This window comes from Mercurialis annua, linkage group LG3, assembly GCF_937616625.2.
Source record: "Mercurialis annua linkage group LG3, ddMerAnnu1.2, whole genome shotgun sequence".
Classification (NCBI taxonomy): Eukaryota; Viridiplantae; Streptophyta; class Magnoliopsida; order Malpighiales; family Euphorbiaceae; genus Mercurialis; species Mercurialis annua.
In genome coordinates, this window is record NC_065572.1 from 56,682,663 (window position 1) to 56,706,607 (window position 23,945).

Here is a 23,945-nt window from a genome sequence, read left to right on the forward strand (position 1 = left end):
TCCCAAGATTTTAAGCTAATTTTTGGTTGGCTTTTGGCTAGAGACCATATCTTCTCAAATGCTTCTTTGGTGGCGAGAGGTATTTTAATTCCTGATTTAATTGGTTGTTCGGTTTGTGAAGGAGTGGAAACTAGTACGCATATCGTTCTCCATTGCCCTTTTGCATGGAGATTTTGGTGCTTAATCTTGGGAAAATGTGATATCTTATGGATATCTCCTCCTTCGGTTGATCTTTTCTTCAACTTTTGGATGTCTTTTTCTGTCGCTTCTTATAGAGATTTGTGGAGATTGATTTGGTTTTATGGAGTGTGGGAGATTTGGAAAGCTATAAATAATAGAATCTTCAACAACGTTTCTAGTTCGATGGATGATTTGGCTTTCTCGGTTATTTGCAAGGCGGTGCACTATTATATTTCTTTTCACCCTAGATTTTCTTATAGTGGTAATGATGTTTTTAGATGCTTAAAAAAATTTTGTGGCACCTTTGATTGATCCGGTTTTGGATCTTTTGCCTCCCACTTCTTGTGGGAGAGCTTCATAAAATATCATTTTATCAAAAAAAAAAAGATTTTAAGCTAATAATCAACCATGGCCCGCTTATTTTGCCCTTCCTATTAGAAAAACTCCCCTATTTTAAAAAGTATCAGTAAACCCCCTATACTGATGGTGGCGCTCATTCATCGCCCTTATGGATTAAAATACCCATGACGCCGTCTTTTTTAGTCAACTGTCAATTTTTTAAAAAGAAGTAAAAAGTACAAAATAACTCTTCAAATTTCCCCAAAAAGACAATACAGCCCCTAAACATATTTTTGGCACAAATAAAATGTTTAAAATATCCTTAATTTTTAAAACATTTACCAATTTTATAATTATAATTTGTTTATTTTATTTCACCATCTTCTTCCTAATTATATGAGGGACTTTTTGAATTTTTACCCAAATATTATTTTTTAAATTTTTTTTGGAATTGTTGCTCCTCGTTTTTTCCAAGGAGCAACAACTTCTCACTTTTCCGACGAGAAGTGGAGGCTCCTCAGATGACGAGCACATCGGCTCGTTTTGACAAGGAGCTCTGCTCCTCAGATAAGGAGCAGAGGCTCCTCGTTTTTCACGAGGAGATCCTCGCCGAAAAACGAATTTTTAAAATAAAGAAAAAAAGTACTATAAGGTCTCTATATTTTTAATTATAATTAGGAAGAAGAAGGTGAAGTAAAATAAAAAAAATTATAATTATAAAATTGGTAAACATTTTAAAAATTAAGGATATTTTTAAACTTCTTATTTGTATCAAAAATAAGTTTAGGGGCTGTCTTGTCCTTTTGGAGAAATTTGGAGAGCTCTTTGTACCTTTTATCTTTTTTTGGAAAAACAAATTGACAGTTGACTAAAAAAGACAACGTCAGGAGTATTTTCGTTCTCAAGGGCCGTGAATGAGCGCTACCATTAGTACAAAGGGTTTACTGATGCATTTTAAAGTAGGGGGAGTTTTCTATGAGGAAGGCAAAGTAGAGGGACCACGGTTGATTATTTGCCAAGATTTTAAGAGAGTCCTACTAATGCCACTTGATTTAAAATTTAACATTTAATAGAACTGGGTCTTAACAACCAGTAATATGTTTTATTTTTGTAAAAGATAATCAAATGTTGGAGGGAATGCATTTTAAACAAAAAGACAAATCAAAATAGTAAAACAAGTATTATATTTAAGAAAATGCTAAGGATATATAGTATATACTGTCAGAATTGTCAAAACAATTTATAAATTTATTTAAAATGATTCATTAGTAAACATCTTTGAAAATTACTTAATACGAAACTCAATTGCTTGCACAAACGTAGAACTCAGCTAATTAAACCCAATTAGAAAAGTAACCCAAAGTGGCTGGATTAATCTGAATATTGAAAACAATTATAATATATGTTGGGACTTTCTTGAAACTCAGCTTTGAGAATTACGATTAAGGATACCGTGCATGGAATCGATCAAAATATGAAGTACAATTTTGACAATTATCATTTTTTTAAAGGTAATTCTTTATCTACATTCACAATGCCTAATTAATCAAAATATATTAAACTAATCAGACTATTATAAGAAAGTCCGGAATTGCATTTTGGACTTTAATGTTTAGAAAATATGTCTAAAACTACAAAAATAAAAAATAAAAAATAAAATAAAAAATAAAAAATAAATATATTAATAATTTAAGTTTATCAATAATATGTGAAATTGAACTAAAAAAATTGTTAACTTTTGAAATTGAGTTAATGGTACTGAAACTAAAATTTTTAGCCGGATTTTGAAGAATGCAATTTTTTCTTTGAATTTTTAGTATATTAGGCCTTAATAAAATCAGAGTTAATTTACTATAACGTTCAAAAACCTCCAATTTAATTATTAGAGTGAAGTTTTGAATATAAAAAATAACGCAATGATAGTGAAATATAAATATTTATTTATTAGTGTTGGCCAAATGATTTCTTTTTCTGAAGTTTTGTCTTGGTAAAATTGTATTTATTTTATTTAGTCATTATTATTGCAAAATTATTCCTTTTCTCTTCTTATCTTTGATATACTGATTAATGAAAAACCTAAATTGTGGATTTGATCATATGAAAAGGACAAGTCTAACTCAAATATTAAAAGGGTGAGTAAGGTGTGTTTTAATAAAATTTAAATTAAATATTAAAATATTAATTATTGAATTCTAAGAGTTGAACATAATAATATTAATTTTTTAAGCATGATTGTTATAATTTATTTGATAATTTTTAAATGTGTAAAGATAATAATTTCATTAAGGAGTAATATCATAAAAATTCACCAACTTTACACATTTTTTTATTTTAATCACGCCGTTTTAAAATCGTCATTTTCATACAACTAACAATTTTTCTCAAATTCATACACCGTTCAAAAATTAGACAAACAATGACGACGTGTCACTATCTGGTTCACTATGAAATATCACCATCCAGTTGCCAATTCAGTAATTTTCTCCAAATTTTTGAACGGTGTATGGATTTGATAAAAATTGGTAGTTCGTGTATAAAAATGACAATTTTTAAACGGCGTGATTAAAATGAGAAAACGTATAAAATTGGTGAATTTTTATACATTAACCCTTTTATTTTACTATGACTTAAGCATCTATAAATATCTCATTTTTTGAGTTTTTTCATCTATGGCCTAAACTTTTAAAATTATTAATTTTTTCTCATTTTTCAAGTTTCAGTTTTAATTGTACTTTTTTGTTCAAATTGAAATTGGACAAAGTTCAAATATGTCCTCATCAATTTATTTTTTACCCTAAAAAACGTATAAAATTGGTGAATTTTTATAAATTAATCCTTTCATTTTACTATGACTTAAGCATCTAAAAATATCTCATTTTTTGAGTTTTTTCATCTATGGCCTAAACTTTTAAAATTATTAATTTTTTTCTCATCTTTCAAGTTTCAGTTTTAATTGTACTTTTTTGTTCAAATTGAAATGGGACAAAGTTCAAATATGTCCTCTATATATTGTTTCATATTGTTTCAATTTATTTTTTACCCTAAAAAATTTCAAATGTGAAGTAATATAAATGATATATAATTATTTCAGCAAATTGCAAATTAGGAAATCTTTTAGTAAAACGAGCGATGGTTCTCCCACCACCCCCAAAACCCTACCAAAACCCTACCAAAAATCCCGTTTTCAACCACCATGATCATCAAGCTTTTCATCCAGGGCCTGATTCACCTTCAACAACGATTTTCTATTTTGAAAACTACCCGGACACTCATGGTTATTTGGATATGCAGCGTTGTTTTTCGAAATTTGGAATCCATGGCCGAGTTACACTAGCAAGGAAAAGGAACAGGATGGATAGACGTTTTGGTTTCCTTCGTTTGGAAGGTGTTTTTGATTACAAGGATGTTTTAGCAAGACTCAATTCAGTTCAGATTGGTTATTATAGGATTAGGGGTTTTAAAGCCAAATACCCTAATCCTATTATTGGTTCCACGCCGGATTTAGCCAAGAAGGTTTCTCAGCCTCAGTCTCGGCCTCGTCCAGTTATTCAACCACTCCATTCTTCGATTAGGGATTCTCGTTCGTTTGTTCAAGTTCTCAATGAGAAACCCATTAGTTTCAAGGCTGATCCTGTAGTTTTAGAGTTCTACTCTAATTCGATTATAGCCAAGATAGCTAATATTGCTGATATCACACTTGTTAATCAGTATCTGACTGATTCAGATTTGATTTATCATTCTTATTCTCTTCTGGGAGGATGCTACGTTCTTCTAAATTTCTCGGATTCAAATGATAAACAATCTTTCATTAACTCGGCTTCAACGAATTTTTTCGTGAGTTTTTCTGAGTGGGATTTGAATTATCGAAGCAACGAGAGATTTGTTTGGTTAACAGTCTCTGGCATTCCAATTGTTGCATGGAATGAAACTTTCTTCAAACTTATAGGATATCGTTTTGGTCAGTTTATAGCTATTCATCCTTTGGCTTTGAAGAAGGAAAGATTGGATTCGGTTGCCATGTTGGTTTCAGCTAAGTTGGACTTCATTGATTGTGCCATTAATGTTGAGGTTAATGGTATGATTTCTCAGATGAATCTGACATCCCTTTCGTGGCTTCAGACTTATCAGATTTTCAATCTGATTCGGATTCAGAGACTGCATCAAAATCAGTTTCACGTGTGTCGCCTTCTCCTCCTCAAGAATTGGAATCTTCTCCAAGTCCAGTTTTTTCTTTGCAGAACCTGAATCACTCAGGTTTTACAGAAACGGATGTTATTTCTGCTGACCTGATCAAACCAATTGCAGACAACCCATACCGACGCCAAATTCTATTGAACCTACTGATACAGTTGTCCCTTCTACTGTTCCAGACTTGGAGTTGCAACATAAGATGATTACTACCAGACGGAAAACGAAATTGATTCCAGCTATAGGTAGCTTATTGACTTCCTATTCTTCGGAAGGGATGTTATCTCAAGGTGAGATCATTAAAAACAGGAATTTGGTGTTGTCTCCTGGTTTGTTGCGAAAACTACCTCGTCAGGGATTAAAAGATAAATCTGAAATAGAACACACGTGGGATGTTGGATTACAACTTGGTTTATTTGCAGTCAAGAATAAGCACAAAATTGTAAGGCTTCTATCTCAGAATTTTGGCAAGGATGGGTGTGCTAGCTCTTAAGGAGTTAGCTTTTTCCAGGTTAATCTTTTTATCATGTCTAATACATTTAATTGTGTTGCTTGAAATTGTCGGGGAGGTTTAACTTTTGCTAGAAAACAACGTGCTATTCGCTCTTTAGTCTCAAAGAATAATATCAGTTTTTTGGGATTAATTGAGTCTAAAAAGGAGGTTTTGGATGATTTTCTTATTCGAAGGTTGTGGCCTAACCTTGATTTTAATTATTGCTTTTCTCCTTCTATGGGAGCTTCGGGTGGTATTGTGTGCATTTGGAACAAGTTAGTGATTTCTCCTACAAGAATTAAAACTGGGGGTCGTTTTATTAGTCTGGATTTTATTTGGCAGAACCTTCCTATTAGAGTTATTATTATATATGCTAGTAACTGTCCGAGGGAAAGGTTTGCCTTTTGGCAAAATTTATTGCTTGAGATAGACTGTGATTTATATTGCTTGTTGATGGGTGATTTTAATGAGGTTCTCAATCCTGATGAAAGGTTGAACTGTTCGGCTTTTTCTAGTTCTATGCTGCACTTTTCAAATTTTATTAGTGCTTCTGGTTTAGTGGAATCTCCTCTGCAGGGTCGTTTGTTTACATGGGAGAATGGCACCTCAAAATCCAAGCTGGATAGATGTTTTACTTCCGCCAATCTTATTACTGTTTGGCCGTCTTCTATGTTGCAAGGGCTGCCACGTTCATTCTCAGATCACATCCCCATTTTATTCTCTTCGGCCATTAAGTCAGATTGGGGTCCGAAGCCGTTCAAATCTATTAATGCTTGGTGGGATCATTCTGATTTTCAGCAGTTTATTTCTGATTCTTGGAGTGCTATTTCGGTTAGTTTGCCTACTGATTCTATTGTTGTTAAACTTAGGGAGCTTCGTTTCTTGATCAAGTCCTGGAATAGAGACGTATTCGGGGATTTGAATAGCAAACTTCATTCGGTTCAGCAGAATATACATAATATGGAATCAGCTTCAGATTTTGCTTCATTATCTGCGTCGGAATTGGATTCTCTAGCTTCTCTCCGCGCTGAAAATTCTCTGATATCGAAACAGCTTGAGTCTCTTTGGCTTCAGAAATCAAGATTGAATTGGAATCTTTTTGGTGACAGGAATACAAATTTTTTTCATGCGACGGCTTCAGTTCACGCCAGGAATACTCTTATTTCGGAATTGGAAATTGACAATATCAGATATACTTCTCCTGCGGCTATTAAGGACCAAGTCTATTTATTTTACAAAAGTTTTTATTCAGCAAAGGAGAGTTGTATTTATTCTCTGGATTCACTTCCAATCTCCGGCTTATCTCAGTTACAGGCGACTGACTTGATTTCAGAATTCAGCGAAGAGGAGATTTTTATGACTTTAATGGGTTGTGAGGATAACAAAGCTCCAGGATCAGACGGCTTTAATTATTTCTTTTATAAGAAAGCGTGGAGTATTCTCAAACCTGATATTCTGAAGTTGTTTTGGGATTTTCATAGAACTGGATCTTTTCCAATAGGCATTAATACTGCTTTCTTAGTATTAATTCCTAAAGTTCAAGGGGCAACAAATCTTTCTGAATTCAGGCCTATTAGCTTAATTCATGGTGTTCTGAAGTTAATTTCCAAGGTCCTGGCGAACCGTCTTTCTCCAATGCTCCCTAGCATTATTTCTCCCAATCAATTTGGGTTTATCAGAGGAAGAAGTATACATGACTGTCACATGTTAGCTTCAGAGATTATTCATCTTGTCTCTAGGCGCAAAGAAGAGGCTTTTGTGATCAAGCTTGATTTCAAGAAAGCTTTTGATACCATTTCTTGGGATTTCATTCTGAAAATGTTGGATCGTATGAGTTTTGATAGGCATTGGATAGACTGGATGCTTTCTTTTTTCAATTAAGCTCAACTTGCTGTTTTGGTGAATGGGTCTCCTTCTACTAATTTTTTCATGAAGAAAGGAGTGCGTCAGGGTGATCCGCTTTCTCCTATGCTTTTTGTCCTTGCAGTTGAGGGCCTAAAAGCTTTGATAGTTCAAGCTTGCAATCTGAATATGTTGCGTGGTATAGTTGAGGGTTATAAAGAACAGGTTTCTATCTTGCAGTTTGCGGACGATACCCTCTTGTTTATTCCTAATGATTTAGGTATGATTCAAAATCTCTTGCGCATCTTGAGATGTTTTGAATTAGTTTCAGGGCTTCAGATCAATTATAGTAAAAGTTCCATTCTGGGAATTAATATTTCAGACTCTAGCCTGCAGTCAGCCTCAGCTATTTTGAATTGCGCGGTTGCTTCCTTTCCAATCACATATCTTGGCTTGCCTCAGTCTCTGAAGCCTGTCAAAGCTCCCCTTTGGCAGCCTGTTGTTGCTAAGTTTAATAACAGGCTTTCATCATGGAAAGGTAATCTCCTTTCGCCTGCAGGGAGATTAACTTTAATTAAATCCGTTTTGAGTAGCTTGCCGGTTTATTTCATGTGCTCATTGGTTATGCCTCAATCTGTTATCGCTTCGTTGGATCGCTCAATGAAACGGTTCCTTTGGTGCGGCTCTCCGACATGAAAGGGTTTATGCAAGGTTTCTTGGAGCCAAGTTTGCATCCCTTATTCAAATGGAGGTTTGAATATTACTCCGTTTCGGCTTAAAAACGTGTGTTTGCTCTTTAAATGGATTTGGAAATTTATGGTTGAAAACGATTCTCTTTGGTCTTCCGTGGTCACTCAAAGCTGTTCTTTTGATGATTGGCATGATTTTGAGTCTTTGAACACCTCGAAGCTTTCACACCTTTGGAGAGGTATTTTCAAGTTGTGCGTTCAGAATAATTTCAATTGGGAGAATTTTTTGAAGTCTGTTTCTTTTTCCATTGGTAATGGCAATAGGATCAACTTCTGGTTTGATAATTGGTTGGGTAATGAAGCTTTGAGATTCGGATTTGAGAGGTTATTCTCCCTATCAACCATGAAGCGTTCTTTCGTGGCAGATTTCTATAGTTTGCAGTCCACCTCAGCTATTTCAGTCGATGAAATGTTTCAGGTGGGCAGTACTCGATCAGTTGATGCCTCAGATATGGCGGGAAATTTAGAAGCAGGTGACTTTGGCGTAGCAGTAACAGAGCTGTTGTTTTTGGAGCTGTCGGGTTGGATCTTGACGGCAGTAACAGAACTGCAGATTTTGACGATGTAAGCAGCTCTGGACCTGCTCTTTTTAACAATTTTAGTTGGAAAAGAAGACTTCGTCTAGGGGAGCAAGAGGACCTTAGGAAGCTTTTGATTGAGCTTGCTGCCGTGAATTTTAAATCTGTTGATGATTCTGTTCTTTGGCTTAAGAAGATGCAGTGTTTCACTCCAAAGAAAATGGCTGAGTTGCTCCTTATCTCTTCATCACAGGAGGTCACGAATTCTTTCATCCCGTCCATTTGGAGTCTTAAGCTTCCCCCAAGAATTCAGTTTTTTGGCTGGTTGCTCTCTAAGGAGCGTATCTGATGCGGTTGCGGAGACAGATTTTGAGTTCATGGAGAAAATGGAGCGCAAAGTGGCGTAGTGGCATTTTTGTGATTTCGGCAGTTTCTGAGGCTTTTTAGTTTATTTCGTTTTATACCCAGTTTAGGGTTTTTATTTTGTCTTAGTATTTAAACAACCTTATGAGTTGTTGAACGGCAGTTTTGATGTTTTGAGAATTAATTTGTTATTTCCCAAATTTCGGTATTCTTTGAATCAACGATTATTTGATGCCTATTGCCTAGTATTCTTTTATTTGAATCAATAGGTTTTAGAAGTTAATTGCTGGCATAATTTGATTATCAACAGCTTTTAAAGTATCTTGTTCTTTATTGTGACTTCCGCTACATCAGTTGGTATCAGAGCTCAGTTCGTTTCTGGATTGAATCATGCCGGCAAGGAGAAATCAACGTGTGGAGGAGGTTTACGAACACGACCATATTCGTCAGGTCGAGCAGCGACTAGATGAAATTGACCAAAGAATGGAAGAACGGATGGATCGAATGATGGAACAGATGACGGAACAGATGGGTGCGTTGTTGGCTAACCAAAAAAGGGCTAACCAACCACCTAACGGAGGCCAACACTTGCCATGAGCAGAATTTCATGTATTTGGCAATGAGGAAGATGATGAGTATTATGAGGAGGCTCCACAACGACGGTAGAGAGGGCGTTTTGATGATGATCGACGACGTTGGGAGAGCGGGATGCGGACTGAAATTCCTGAATTTTATGGGGGGCTCAAATCTGAAGAATTCCTTGATTGGCTAGCCACGGTAAAGGAGATTCTGGAATTCAAGGATGTACCGGCTGACAGACGTGTACCCTTAGTGGCAACCATATTTCGTGATAGGGCAACGGCGTGGTGGCAGCAGTTGAAATTGACGCGCAGCCGACTGGGAAAACCCAAGATCGACACGTGGGAAAAGATGAAGAAGCACTTGAAAACTGCGTTTCTGCCTTATAATTTTCAGCGATTAATGTACCAGAAATTGCAAAATTTGAGGCAGGGAAGCAAATCTGTGGACGATTATACCACAGAATTTTTCCAATTGATTGCTCGGAATGAGATACAAGAGACTGAAGATCAGTTGGTTGCGAGGTATATTGGTGGGTTGCGGGTCTCAATTCAAGACACGGTCAATCTGTTTGATCCGGTGTCGCTTTCAGCCGCTCATCAAAAGGCGCTGCAGATTGAGAAGCAGAGCAGGCGCACAAGCAGTTTTAGCAATTCTGCGACAACAGGTGCATCTGGCAGTGGCAGTAGTGGAGTGGAGAACAAAACAGCAGGTGGTGCCGTCAGTAGAGGTACGAACAATTTTAATCAGTTTCCTAGAAATGCTGGTAGTAGTAATATTCGCTGTTTTGGTTGTGGTGAGATAGGTCATAGGCAGGCTGACTGTCGAAAGACCGCTGCTAAGAAAATATTTTTTGCGGATACTAATGATTTTGACGATGAGGAATTCGACATGATTGGTGACCCAGTTTATGATAGTGGCGAGGGTCTCGAGGAGGAGGTGGTCTCTGGAGATACTGGGGTTGCGTTGGTTGTGCGACGGGCTTGTTTGACACCCAAAGCAGCAGATGAAAATTGGTTGCGGAGCAACATTTTTCAGTCAACCTGCACTATTTTGGGGAAGGTTTGTCGTTTTGTGATTGATGCAGGCAGTTGTGAGAATATCATCTCAACAGAGGCAGTCCAAAAATTGGGCATTCAGACAGAGAAACACCCCAAACCGTATAAACTAGCGTGGCTGAAAAAAGGTGGCGAGGTTAGTGTAACATTACGTGCTTTAGTGCTTTTTTCTGTTGGTGCACGATATAGAGATTCTGTTTGGTGTGATGTGGTTGCCATGGATGCGTGTCATTTGTTGTTGGGGAGACCTTGGCAATTCGATCGAAAGGTCATGCATGATGGGCGAAATAATACTTATAGTTTTGTGTTCGAGAGTGTTAAAATTGTGTTACAGCCCAGTCGTGGTGTAGAGACAGCAAAACCAGTGGAGAGTAGCACTAACTTGCTGTCCCTGACAAAATTTGAGGAGGAGCTGCAGACTGCAGAAACTGTGTATGTGTTGATTGGGAAAGAAATAGTCGACGAATCTGCGGTACCAGAAGAAGTCGCACCGCTTTTGGCTGAATTTGCAGATGTGTTTTCGGATGATTTACCGTCCGCTTTGCCGCCATTGCGTGATATTCAACATCACATTGATCTGGAACCGGGGGCAGCCTTGCCTAACAGACCTCACTACAGGATGAGTCCTACGGAACATGAGGAGTTGCGACGGCAGGTGGAGGATTTGGTTGCTAAGGGACATGTGCGTGAGAGTATGAGCCTATGTGCAGTACCAGCCCTTCTAACACCTAAGAAGGATGGGACTTTTCGAATGTGTGTGGACAGTCGAGCAATTAATAAAATCACAGTCAGGTACCGTTTTCCTATCCCACGACTGGATGATTTACTTGATCAGATCAGTGGGGCGACGGTGTTTACCAAGCTGGATTTGAAGAGCGGATACCATCAGATTCGCATCAGAGTTGGGGACGAGTGGAAAACGGCTTTCAAAACCCGTGAGGGGCTGTATGAGTGGTTGGTGATGCCGTTTGGGTTATCAAACGCACCGAGTACGTTTATGCGTGTGATGAATCAAGCTTTGAGACCTTTTATCGGTAAATTTGTTGTTGTGTATTTTGATGATATTTTGATATACAGTGCTAATCCCGAGGTGCATCTTCAGCACTTGCGAGAGGTTTTATGTGTGCTTCGCAGGGACAGCCTATTCGCTGCCAAAAAGAAGTGCGCTTTTCTGACTCGAAAAGTGTTATTTCTGGGATATATCGTGTCTGATGAGGGACTGCAGGTGGATGATTCGAAAATTGAGGTGGTGAAACACTGGCCTCAACCGAGTACCATTACTGAAGTTCGGAGTTTTCATGGATTGGCATCTTTCTATAGGCGGTTCATACCTCACTTCAGCAGTATTATGGCTCCTGTAACCGACTATATGAAAGGTGTAAAGTTTGAGTGGACAACGGAGGCTGAGGCAGCATTTCAGCAGATTAAGCTGCGGTTGACGACTGCTCCTATTCTAGTGCTGCCAGATTTTTCACAACCATTTGAGCTGCATAGTGACGCTTCGAAGTTGGGGATTGGGGCTGTTCTGAGTCAAAACAGTCGACCAGTGGCATATTTCAGTGAGAAACTGAATGGAGCAAAGCTGAACTACAGTACATATGATGTGGAATTTTACGCAGTGGTGCAAGCGGTCAAGCATTGGCGGCATTAGTTGTACCACAAGGAGTTTGTTCTGTACACTGACCATGAGGCGTTGAAGCATTTGCATCGCCAGGATAAAGTGTCACCACGTCATGCTACTTGGGTGGCTTATCTACAGCGATTTACTTTTGTGGTCAAGCATAAGGCGGGGGTTACAAACCGGATGGCGGATGCATTAAGTCGTCGCAGTAACTTCTTGGTTTCTTTACGTGTTGAGGTACCCGGTTTAGACTCGTTTACTGATTTGCTTGAGACTGATCCTTATTTTTCTGTGGTTAGAGGAAAGTGCGAGCAGGAGAGCAGACAGAGTTTTTGTTGCATGACAGATTTCTGTTTAAAGGGAACCAGCTGTGCATTCCAGAGAGCAGTTTGCGAATGCATATTATTCGAGAGCTGCATGGAGAGGGGCATGTTGGGCGTGACAGGACCTTGCATCTGGTTCATTCATCTTACTTTTGGCCTACCATTCGAAAAGAGGTGGAGAAGTACGTGCAGAGATGTCGTGTTTGCCAAGTTTCGAAAGGAGCGACAACTAATGCGGGTTTGTACATGCCGCTTCCAGTGCCATCGCAGCCGTGGGCGGATGTTAGCATGGATTTTGTGTTGGGATTTCCGCGTACTCAACGAGGGTATGATTCTATCTATGTTGTTGTTGATCATTTTTCTAAAATGGTCCACTTTATTCCTTGCAAGAAAACGACAGATGCTGTTTCAGTGGCGCAATTATTCTTTCGAGAGGTGTACCGTCTTCATGGGCTGTCCACGTCTATTGTTTCGGACAGAGATACTCGGTTCCTCAGTCATTTTTGGCGCAGCTTGTGGAAGATGGTGAACACGCAGCTGAATTTCAGTAGTGCCTACCACCCTCAAACTGATGGTCAAACTGAAGTTGTGAATCGGTCGTTAGGCAATTTGCTGCGGTGTTTGGTTGGCACTCATGTGAAAAGCTGGGATCAGAAATTGTGCCAGGCAGAGTTTGCTCATAACCATGCGGTCAATAGGAGTACCGGGTTCAGTCCTTTTCAGGTGGTGTATTCGATCGCCCCCAAAGGTCCATTGGGTCTTATGCCATTGCCGAGCAATGTCAAGGTGCAGTCGAAAGCAGAGGATTTTGTGAATGGCTTGCAGGAAGTTCATCGGGCGGTTCATGATAACTTATTACAGGCTAACTCACAATACAAACAAGCTGCAGATGGAAAGCGACGTTTTGTTGAGTATGATGTAGGCGATTATGTGTGGTCTGTTCTAACTAGAGAGCGGTTTTCGGTTGGAGACTACAACAAGCTGTCTGCCAAGAAGATTGGACCATTGGAGATCATCGAGAAAATTAACTCCAATGCTTACCGTTTGAAATTGCCTAGCCATATCCGAACGGCTGATGTGTTCAATGTCAAGCCTTTGATTCCTTTTCATGGTGATTCTTCTAATGATGAGGCTACTGCAAATTCGAGGTCGAATTTTTTCTACCCTGGCGGGAATGATGCGGTTGCGGAGACATATTTTGAGTTCATGGAGAAAATGGAGCGCAAAGTGGCGTAGTGGCATTTTTGTGATTTCGGCAGTTTCTGAGGCTTTTTAGTTTATTTCGTTTTATACCCAGTTTAGGGTTTTTATTTTGTCTTAGTATTTAAACAATCTTATGAGTTGTTGAACGGCAGTTTTGATGTTTTGAGAATTAATTTGTTATTTCCCAAATTTCGGTATTCTTTGAATCAACGATTATTTGATGCCTATTGCCTAGTATTCTTTTATTTGAATCAATAGGTTTTAGAAGTTAATTGCTGGCATAATTTGATTATCAACAGCTTTTAAAGTATCTTGTTCTTTATTGTGACTTCCGCTACATCAGTATCTCTTGTAATGCGACTTTGGTTTATAGAGGTATCATCGATCCTTCTCTCATAGGTTGTGGTATTTGTTCAGAGCCTGAAACCTCTATTCATATTATCATGCATTGCTCCTTTGCTTGGAGGACTTGGAGTTTTATTTTCAGAAAATGTGGTAGTTGTTGGGTAGTTCCCCCTTCTTTTGGTATTTTCATGGATTTGTGGATTGCTTGGGCTAGACCAGAATACAGAGAGCTATGGAAAACAATTTGGTACTTTTGCACTTGGGAGATTTGGAAGGCTCGTAACAAAAGAGTCTTCAGTCATGAGAATACGGATATTGAGTCGTTGGTTTACTTGATTATTTGCCGGGCGGTTGCGTACTATTCTTCATTCCACTCCCAGTTCCCTTATACTGGAAGTGATGTTTTTAGATGTTTAGATTGTTTTATTAAGTCACATTGACTTGGCTTTTTGTATTCGTTTGGTTCTTTGCCTTTCACTCCTTGTGGATGAGCTAATAACAATCTTTTTTATCAAAAAAAAAAATATAAATGATATATATTTGAACCTTTTTCACTCTAAATTTAAACACATGGCTGCAATTAAAACTGAAAATTGAGTATTAGGCTAAAATTGAAGATTTTAAGGCTAAAAATTTGAAAATGTGGAATATTGAAAAATGATAAAGCCTTCTATTATTTAAAAATTCAGTAGTTGCATTCTAAATTAATCAGAGTCTAAATAACTTTCAGAAAAAAACAAACCTAATCTTTTGTATACTTGATGTATTACCAAAATAATCAAGCATGACGAATTCACACATAAAAGTTTTCCGATTTGAAAATGTACGAACAGAAGAAAAATGAATAGTCAAACGTGAATGTTCTTCATTTTCCATGCAAGTTGAAGTTCTTGGATTTGAACTTTCTAATTCTACGTACCAAAGTCTCCAATCCATTTATTTAAAGAAACTCAACAATATCTAGATGTGCTTAATTGAATTGTTCTCCGATTGGACGCCAGAAAATTAAACCAGTCTCGTTCACATTTTTAACTTCTTTCACAAGCAATCCTCCTCATCACCACTATAAATAAACGAACCCTAAATACCAAGAAACCACAAAATAAAAACAACTTCATAAAAATATGAATTCTCCAGGCTTTAAAATTTCTTCGTTCTTGCCATTCCTTTTCATTATTTATTTCCTGTCATTCTCTAAGGCAATTTCAGCCGATCATCATGAAGATTTTGTTGAATGTCTTCACCTTCAATCTCAAGACTCGAATTCCATTTCCAAAATCATTTACACTCCTATCAATTCTTCATACTCTTCTGTCTTGCAATTCACCATAAACAACCGTAGATTCAATACATCTACAACTCCAAAACCTCTAGTTATTGTCACACCTTTGAACATCTCGGATGTTCAGGCTTCCGTTGTGTGTGCTAAACAATCCGGTTTGCACCTTAGGGTTCGAAGCGGAGGCCATGACTACGAGGGACTTTCCTACGTTTCGGTTCTTCCGTTCGTTATTATTGACCTTATCAATATTCAATCCGTCAATGTTGATGCAGTAAACCGCACTGCATGGGTTGAATCTGGTGCAACTATTGGTAAAGTTTATTATAGTATTGCACAGAAGAGCCGAACCCTAGCTTTTCCTGCTGGTGTTTGCCCTACAGTTGGTGTTGGTGGGCACTTTAGCGGCGGAGGATACGGAGTTTTGCTCCGTAAATTCGGCCTCGCTGCAGATAACGTAGTTGATGCGTTATTAGTCGATGTTAATGGTAGATTACTTGATAGAGAATCCATGGGAGAAGATCTTTTCTGGGCTATTCGCGGCGGTGGAGGAAACACGTTCGGAATTGTTGTTTCCTGGAAAATAAACCTAGTTCCGGTTCCCTCTACAGTTACTGTATTTACAGTGCACAAAACATTGGAACAGAACGCAACTCAGCTTGTGAATCGGTGGCAGTATATTGCAGATAAATTTGTCGACGATCTATTCATCAGAATAATCATCGAAAGAGTCAACTCCTCCGGAAAAACAACGGTACGAGCATCGTTCAACTCGTTGTTTCTCGGTAGCATCGACAGACTTCTTCCATATATGCAAGAGAATTTCCCAGAACTCGGTCTGGTGCAGCAAGACTGCATCGAGTTGAGCTGGATCGAGTCAATTCTCTACTTCGCCGGGTTCTCAAACTCACCCCGCGAGGTTCTGCTCAATAGAACACAACCAACTGTGAGATTTTTCAAAGCTAAATCTGACTATGTAAAGCAACCAATGCCCGAAACAGTACTCGAAGGTATCTGGGACCGCCTTTTCGAAGTCGGTTTAGGCTCCGGACAACTGATCCTCAGTCCATACGGAGGAAGAATGAGTGAGATTTCAGAATCCAGCCTTCCATTTCCACACAGAGCTGGAAATATATACAAAATTCAGCATTTGGCATGGTGGGACGTAGAAGGAATTGAAGCAAGCATAAAGCATATCAGTTGGATCAGAAGGCTTTACAGTTTCTTGGCTCCGTACGTTTCAAAAAATCCAAGGCTAGCATTTGTAAATTACAGGGATCTTGATATTGGTGTCAACAATTTAGGCAACACAAGCTATAAGCAAGCAAGTATTTGGGGTAAGAAGTATTACAAGGCTAATTTTGACAGGTTGGTCCATGTCAAGACTCAAGTGGATCCTGCTAATTTCTTTAGAAATGAACAAAGTATCCCACCTCTATCATCTTGGTAATTTATCATATAATTAGCTATTGAATTGGGTGCATGATGTAATGTAATTTAATTAATAAGCACCGTTTATTTTTATGTACTTAAATGAATAAACAAATTTGTTTTGTAAGCATGATCATTTTCATGCGTTATTGTATTATTTTATTGGTTTTAAATTTGAATAGAATTTTCCTTTTTCCTTCCTTTTAATAGTCGTCTTTATAATTTTCTTGTGGTTTTTTCTCCTTTATATTTGAATGCTGAATTTTTTTTATAATAATCCTCTAGTGCCTAAGGTATACTCTTCTTTCAATTGACTTCGGGAAATTTAGGCAAATTAAACAAACGAAGGTATGATCAGCCGCATGTGAGTTGATAAAGGGTTTCTTTTTCTAAAATAATGTACCGTGTTAAAATCGTAGTTATGTATTCAGCCGTTTAAAATTCGAAATAAGAATTTTACCTTCCGCAAGAGACCTATCCTCCTCAAGTTAAATTACATTATCAAATATTAATAAGTTGTAAGATTTAATTTATATTAATAATTTGTATAGCTTAAAATAATATAAGTTATTAATTAAGTTTTGATCCCCGGCAATGGCAGTTTTTCTTTTTATTCATTAAAAAAACGTTAAGTTTTAATTTAATTTAAATGATTGGAATTAAAATTAATAAAAGTTAAAAAAAATTATAGTTATATAATTTAAATAGTTTTTATTCATATTTATAAATTACAAAATATTTCATATTTTAATAAATTAATTTTCATATTTTATATTTTTCTTAACTATATGATTTATATATCAACATTTAAGTGATGGTTATTTCACAATTTTATTTTGACTTTCTTTCATCACTAATGTGCGATTAATTATTAGAGGATAATCCTTTTATTTTGAGAAATTTATATAATTTTGTATATATAATTTCTTTATATTCCTTCAACTATTATGTTCAAAGTGTGAAGTCTTTATAATAACATGTCTTTAAATAACATATTATATCAGTATGAATTCATTCAACTAACATTAAATAAGATTCAAAAAAATGTTGATATTGATATTATTAACATTAAACTAATATTACTTTCAAAAACTAAAAAAATAGTTATTAAATTAAGGCCTAATCATTTTTTAAGTACAAATCTTTGCATTTTTTTTATCAATTTTGACCAAACCTTTTAATTTTTATAATTATGTTTAATTTGTTTTTCAATTGTAATCAAAACTTTGAGTTTTATTTTTTAAATTTAAACCTTTTCATCTTTAATCAATTACGATCAAATTTTAAAAAAATTGTCTAAATTTTAAAAAGAGGTAATATAAACCTTTGGTTGCAATTGATAAAAAAATTGAAAGGTTTAGATTTAAAAAATAAAATTAAAATTTCTGGTCATAATTGAAAGAAAAACTTTTAAATTGGATATAATTGTAAAAATTAAAAAATTTGGTCGTAATTGATAAAAAAACGTGAAGTTTTGGATTTAAAAAAGGCTTAATTCCTTAAAAAAACTCACACCTTGCATTTTTTTTTTCGTTTATACCCTGATCTTGTAAAAACACCATTTGTACCCAATTTTGAGTTTTTATGTTTCATCTCTACCCAAAAGCATTAAATTGTACTCTTTTCATTTGAAAAAAAGTTTAAAACAATCCTTCATTTTTAACTTATATACGAATTAGATATTAATGTTATTAATAGTACAAAAATACCATCTTTTTTAAAAAATTAAAAATAATAATAATTTTTTTTAATTTTTTTAAAAAATATTTCGATTTTTTTTTAAATTTTTTAAAAATATTTCCGACAAAAAAAATTAAAAATAATAATAATTTTTTTTAATTTTTTATTATTTTATGAAATTAAAAAAATTAATTATTATTTGGATGTATTTGATTATTTTTTAAGTTTAAGGATTTATTTGTATATTTTAAAATAGAAAAAAGTATATTTTAAACTCTTTTCCAAATAAAAAAAAAAGTACAATTTAATGCTTTTGGGTAGAGATGAAACATAAAAACCCAAAATTGAGTACAAATGGTGTTTTTACAAGGTTAGGATATAAACGAAGAAAAAGTACAAGGTGGGGGTTTTTTAAGGAATTAAGCCTTTAAAAAATAGTTAAACCTAACAAAAATTATAAATTTATTTAATTTTACTCGTGTAACTTACCAGGATCAATATATTCCGCCATGCATACTGGAACTCTATATCTAAATATTTTTAGCTTTTTTAACAACTGTTTTAATTAGTAGAATCTCTAGTAACAATAATTAACTTGGTTAAACCAAATAGGAAACGGACTTGTCTCAACGTTCTTAAATTCTGATTCCAAGTCCTAATTGGAACATACCTTATCTTACATCCCTATTTATACCCCAATTTCGTACACTTTAACTTTCATCAAAATAATTCCATTGTTTTCTTGAAAATCTCTGTTTTTTGCAAGTCTGCAGTAACTACTGGTCTCTTGTTTAAGCCATGGAAAAACAAAATTCCAATGATGATTTCTTGATTAATGTTGTTGAAACACCCAGGTCTAATTTGTCTATGAATTTTTCTATGGATGATCTCTCTGGTTCCGTTCGGGATCTTTCTTTACGCGATTGTCGAGATTCTTACTCAAGAACTCAACAAGCTAGTCCAATGCCAACACCATTCTACGACAATAATAACATCTGGGCACTTGATAAATCAACAAACAATGGTCTAGCTTCTAGCTATTGTTATTTCTCGCAGAATCAAGAACCTCGTCGTAACGATAATGGCGAGTTTAAGTTAGAAGGAAAGCTTCTGATTGATTATGCTACGTCTGTACAGGGTTCAAGAAACCTTCAGAATTTGTTGTCATCCACCGAACTCTTTTCTACAACTGAAATTCTTTATTTTACAAGTGAAATACTAATGAGGGTTCTAGATTTAGTTCATGACTTGCCTGTAATCTACTATCTGATGCTTCATCAGTACGGATGTTATGTCTGCTCCAAGCTGATAGATGCATGCAATCCCCAACAATTGGAACTCATTCTGCTGACGATAACCCGTAACCCGAATCTGTTTGTTAGAATCTGCTGTGATGTTCATGGTGTGAAGATGATTAAGAAGTTGATAAGGATTGTAAAGGGGACATCCTTTATATATTATCTGACTGACATTTTATTTAAGAGATTTAATCAGCTGATGATCAATCAAGTCGGATCATATGTTATCATCTCTTGCTTGGATTGTCTGAATGTTGAACAGAACAGTTTACTGTACGGAGCTGTTATCGATAATTGTCTTCTTCTGTCGACAAATAAAATAGGCTGCGTATCCGTAAACTATTTCATCGACAGAATCCAAGGTTCTCAGAGGCAAATCCTGCTCGAACTGATCGCTAACAATGCGGTTTTTCTGTCATGGGATCCTTCAGGGAATCATGTTGTGCAGAAAGTCTTAGGACTTGAGAACCCAATGTATAGTGCAATTACAGGGGCTACTTTAAGAGGTCACTATGCGACGCTATCTGTACAAAAATGGGGAAGTCACGTGGTCGAAAAATGCTTGTCGTCGCAGGCTGCCGTGATTTACGTAGTTGAGGATTTACTAAGGTGCAGCACGAACCAACTGTTGCAAATTGCGCGAGATCAATTCGGTAATTTTGTGATCCAGAAGGCTTTGAGAGCTACTAAGAAAGGGCATAGTGGTCTCCACCTAAAGCTTTTGAAAAGGCTCGAACCCTCGCTCGGTGTTCTACAGTATGGATATGGGAAGAACGTCTACAATTTGATCATCCGCGGAGTTCCTATTAATGACATTATATAGTAGGTTTTGCATATTTTTGTTTTCATTTTTGGGTATTATGTAGTTATGTATAGTTCTACAGATTTGTTTTGTTTTGTAGGTGATTTTTGTGTAGTTTAGTTTTCAGATGTAATTTTATTTATTAAGTTGTTATTGATTAAAAGGTTATTTATCTTTTCGTATTCATGTTTTTATTTATGTCAATTAAATATTTTGTTGGAGAATTAATTACTGTCATCTATGTTTGAGTTAGATGATCTAACTCAAACATAGAGGATGAAGCCAAACAAATGAATTAAATGAGATCTACTATTGTAACACTAACAAGCTAAACTTGGTAAATTAGTAATTGAGAATTAAGACTTCTAATAGTTTCTAAACTTACCAACACCAGTAACATGCACGGCTCTTTTTTCATTTGCTAAGTTTTTTCAAATATACGTACTTTTTTTTTTGAAAGTCTGACTATATGTACTTAAACACACTGAAACTTAGAATCGAGCTCGAGTTTAACTGCAAACCCAACTTTTTTTTTGAAATCACTTTTTATGGCGAAGCCATATGGAGCAATAAAGTGGTCAATTGACCATAAAAAAAAAAACATTACATTAACGATGTGTGTTAAATAGTCCAAATCGCTTTTAATCAATCATAGTACCTGAATTTAACCTCCTGTTATAATTTTTTTAAAAAAAACATCACTAAACTCTTAAAATTTACCTAATGGGCTAGTAAATTCTTTCTGTCAAAAATAGGACTGACGTCGTCCCAAACCCATTAACTCGGATAACGTGACAACGATTTACTCGTTGCCCCCTTTCTCCCTCGTCACGTGTCAAAAAAATTGGAAATTTTGGAAAGCCACGTGAGAAAAGCGAGTGGAACAAAAGGCGAGTAAATCAGAGAAAAACAAGACGATAGAGAAACTTAATTTTTCAATGGAAAAAACAAAGACTTGAACTAGAGAAATCGAGGAAAGATAAAAGAGAAATAAATAAGTTAATCATAAAAAAAATTAAATGAAAAAAATTGTAACGAGTAAATTAAAAGTCAACTATAAAAACTGGACTAGCAAAAAATTTACACTTTTTGAAACATGGCGAGGGAAAAAATAGGACAAAGTTGTCTTGTCATCTGAGTTAATGAGTTTAGGACGGCGTCAGTCCTATTTTGAACATAAGGAGTTTACTGGATCATTAGATAAAATTTAGAACTGATATTTGTTTTTTTTAGAAATTTGTGAATAGGAAGCTAAATTCAGGTGCCATGATTAATTAATAGTCGTACAAATCATATAATTATACTTAATTTTTAATACAAATTGACCCCTTCATCCTTTATTTTATTTTATATTGTAAAATTTTGACTCCTTCAAAAGTAATTTATGGCTTCACGCCTACTTTGTCCAGTGCTGATATTTTCTTTCAATACTGAGTCTAACCAAAATCTATTGAAAAAATGCACCAAATCTAATTATAAACATATAACAAAATCGAATCACACTTCATGAATCCTAAGAAATGCTAGACTAAATAACAGATATTGAGTTTTTTTTTGTCGAAAAGGTGATTTCATTAAGATAAACGACTACATGAGTCTCTCCTCTAGCCAAACCAAATGGGCTAGAGTATTAGTACAAAACGGGATATCTTTAAGGGATTTTTTGGCTAAAGAGTGTGCCACCCAATTTCCGGTACGCCGGATAAAACTAAAAGAAACAGCAGAGAAGGAAGAACATAAAATACGACAATCATGCAACACCACATCACACGCCGGATTCAGATTTGACCCCTCTATCATAGCATCGATAATGCCCTTTGCGTCCCCCTCAAAAATGACTGTTGTGAGCTGCCTACTTTTAGCTAGCAGGACTGCTTCTCTTAAGGCCAAGGCTTCCACCAAGGTTGGGGAGTTCACATGAGTGAACCTTCGAGCCACGGTGGCAATCGGTCTCCCTTCCTGGTTTCGAATTACTGCAGCTCCCACTCCGTTGCTTGAGGCTTTGTGAAACGCTCCATCAAAGTTTATCTTGAGGGTGTTTGCTGGCGGAGGGGTCCATTGAGGCGGAGGCTGCGTGCATACACTTCTAATATTCTCAGTTTCAAGGGCCTTTCTACACTCCTTAAAGAGACATCAGCAACCTGAAGTGTAGAGAGAGGGTCACCGGTATCTCCCCTGAAGATCAACGCATTTCTGCTGAGCCAAATGGCCCACGCTAGCCAGGCAGCCCTTTCTAACATAACTTCAGCTTCCTTTCCCATTGCCTGAAGGTCGACCAGATGAAACCAAAAGGATTCAAAGGAGCCAAAGGTTGAACCTGTTATAATGCGACCAAGAGGAGATCCAAGCCACACTGCCTCGGCAAAAGGACAATGGATCAAGAGGTGGTTCACATCTTCTGCGTCACAGCAGCGGGGACATGTGTTGATTCTCGATGGAATCCACTTATGCATATTGCTGTTGACAGGCAGGCCGTTGTTAAAAATCTTCCATAGAAAAATTTTTAGATTGGGAGGGATCTTCATTTTCCACATTGCTTTCCAATGGCCCGAGGATGTGATTGGTCGGTGTATGGGCATGATCCTTGAGCTATCACAAGCTAAATGGTAGGCTGACTTCACCGAGAAGGAACCCGTGGTAGAGAAATTCCAGATGAGCTTGTCCCGTCCATTCGTTATACTAATTGGCAGATCGAGAATTGCATTTGCATCCTTTTCTTTAAAGATTGTCTTGATCAGTCCTTCCTTCCAAATGCCTGCTGTTTTGTCAATGAGATCTGCCGCCGTTTTGATGGAGTCCGGGCTGATGGTATTCTGATCTATGGTAAAGGGAAAGGAGTTATGCAGCCATGGATCATGTTTAACCGAAATGGACTCTCCCGAAGCCAGTTGCCAGCGAAGGCCCTTAACCAATACTTCTCGCCCCCGAAGGATACTACGCCAGGCCCAGGAGCCCAAAGTGTGGTGCCTTGCATCCAAGAACGAACTGTGGGGAAAATATTTTCCCTTAAAAACTCTGGAAATCAGCGTGTTCGGTTGATTTATGAAGCGCCACCCTTGCTTGGATAAGAGGGCAAGATTAAATTGCTCTAAGTCGCGAAAACCTAGTCCTCCAGCGTCCTTTGGCCTGCACATTTTACCCCAAGAGATCCAATGGAGTTTTCGCTCTTTATCTCTCCTTCCCCACCAGAAATTGGAGATGGTCGAGTTAATTTCTTTATGGAGAGACTTTGGGAGCAAGAAGCAGGACATGGTATATACCGGAACCGCTGTCGCAATGCTCTTTATAAGCACTTCCCTACCCCCATTGGAGAGAAGACTACCTTGCCAACCATTCACTTTATTCCGGACTTTCTGACTGATTTCTTTGAACGTGGCCATCTTGGATTTGTTAACTAGGGCTGGAAGTCCTAGATACTTATCTTGGCCACCTGAATTACGAACATCGAGAAGAATTCCAAGTTGATGTTTGATTGTTTCTGGAACATTATACCTGAAGAAAATGGAAGACTTGCTCCTGTTAACTTGTTGTCCTGAGGCCTGACCGTACAGAGTGAGGAGGTCTGTGACCGTGTTTGCTTGATTACCGGTGGCTTGGAAGAAGAAAAGTGAGTCGTCGGCAAACAGAAGGTGAGATACTTGGGGGCTGCCTCTG

The 23,945-nt window shown here is 36.7% G+C and overlaps 2 protein-coding genes across 2 annotated transcripts; both read left to right on the forward strand.

Annotated features, from left to right (window-relative positions):
* Positions 1-14,887: 14,887 nt before the first annotated feature.
* LOC126671192 (berberine bridge enzyme-like 18) lies at positions 14,888-16,718 on the forward strand. Its single transcript, XM_050364926.1, has one exon. The coding sequence runs from the start codon at positions 14,926-14,928 to the stop codon at positions 16,528-16,530; it is 1,605 nt and encodes a 534-aa protein (XP_050220883.1). The 5' UTR covers positions 14,888-14,925; the 3' UTR covers positions 16,531-16,718.
* Positions 16,719-18,934: 2,216 nt separating this feature from the next.
* Positions 18,935-20,405, forward strand: LOC126674847 (putative pumilio homolog 20). The gene has a single exon (XM_050369372.2). It carries the CDS (start codon positions 18,990-18,992, stop codon positions 20,310-20,312), a length of 1,323 nt encoding a protein of 440 aa, XP_050225329.1. The 5' UTR covers positions 18,935-18,989; the 3' UTR covers positions 20,313-20,405.
* Positions 20,406-23,945: the final 3,540 nt, after the last annotated feature.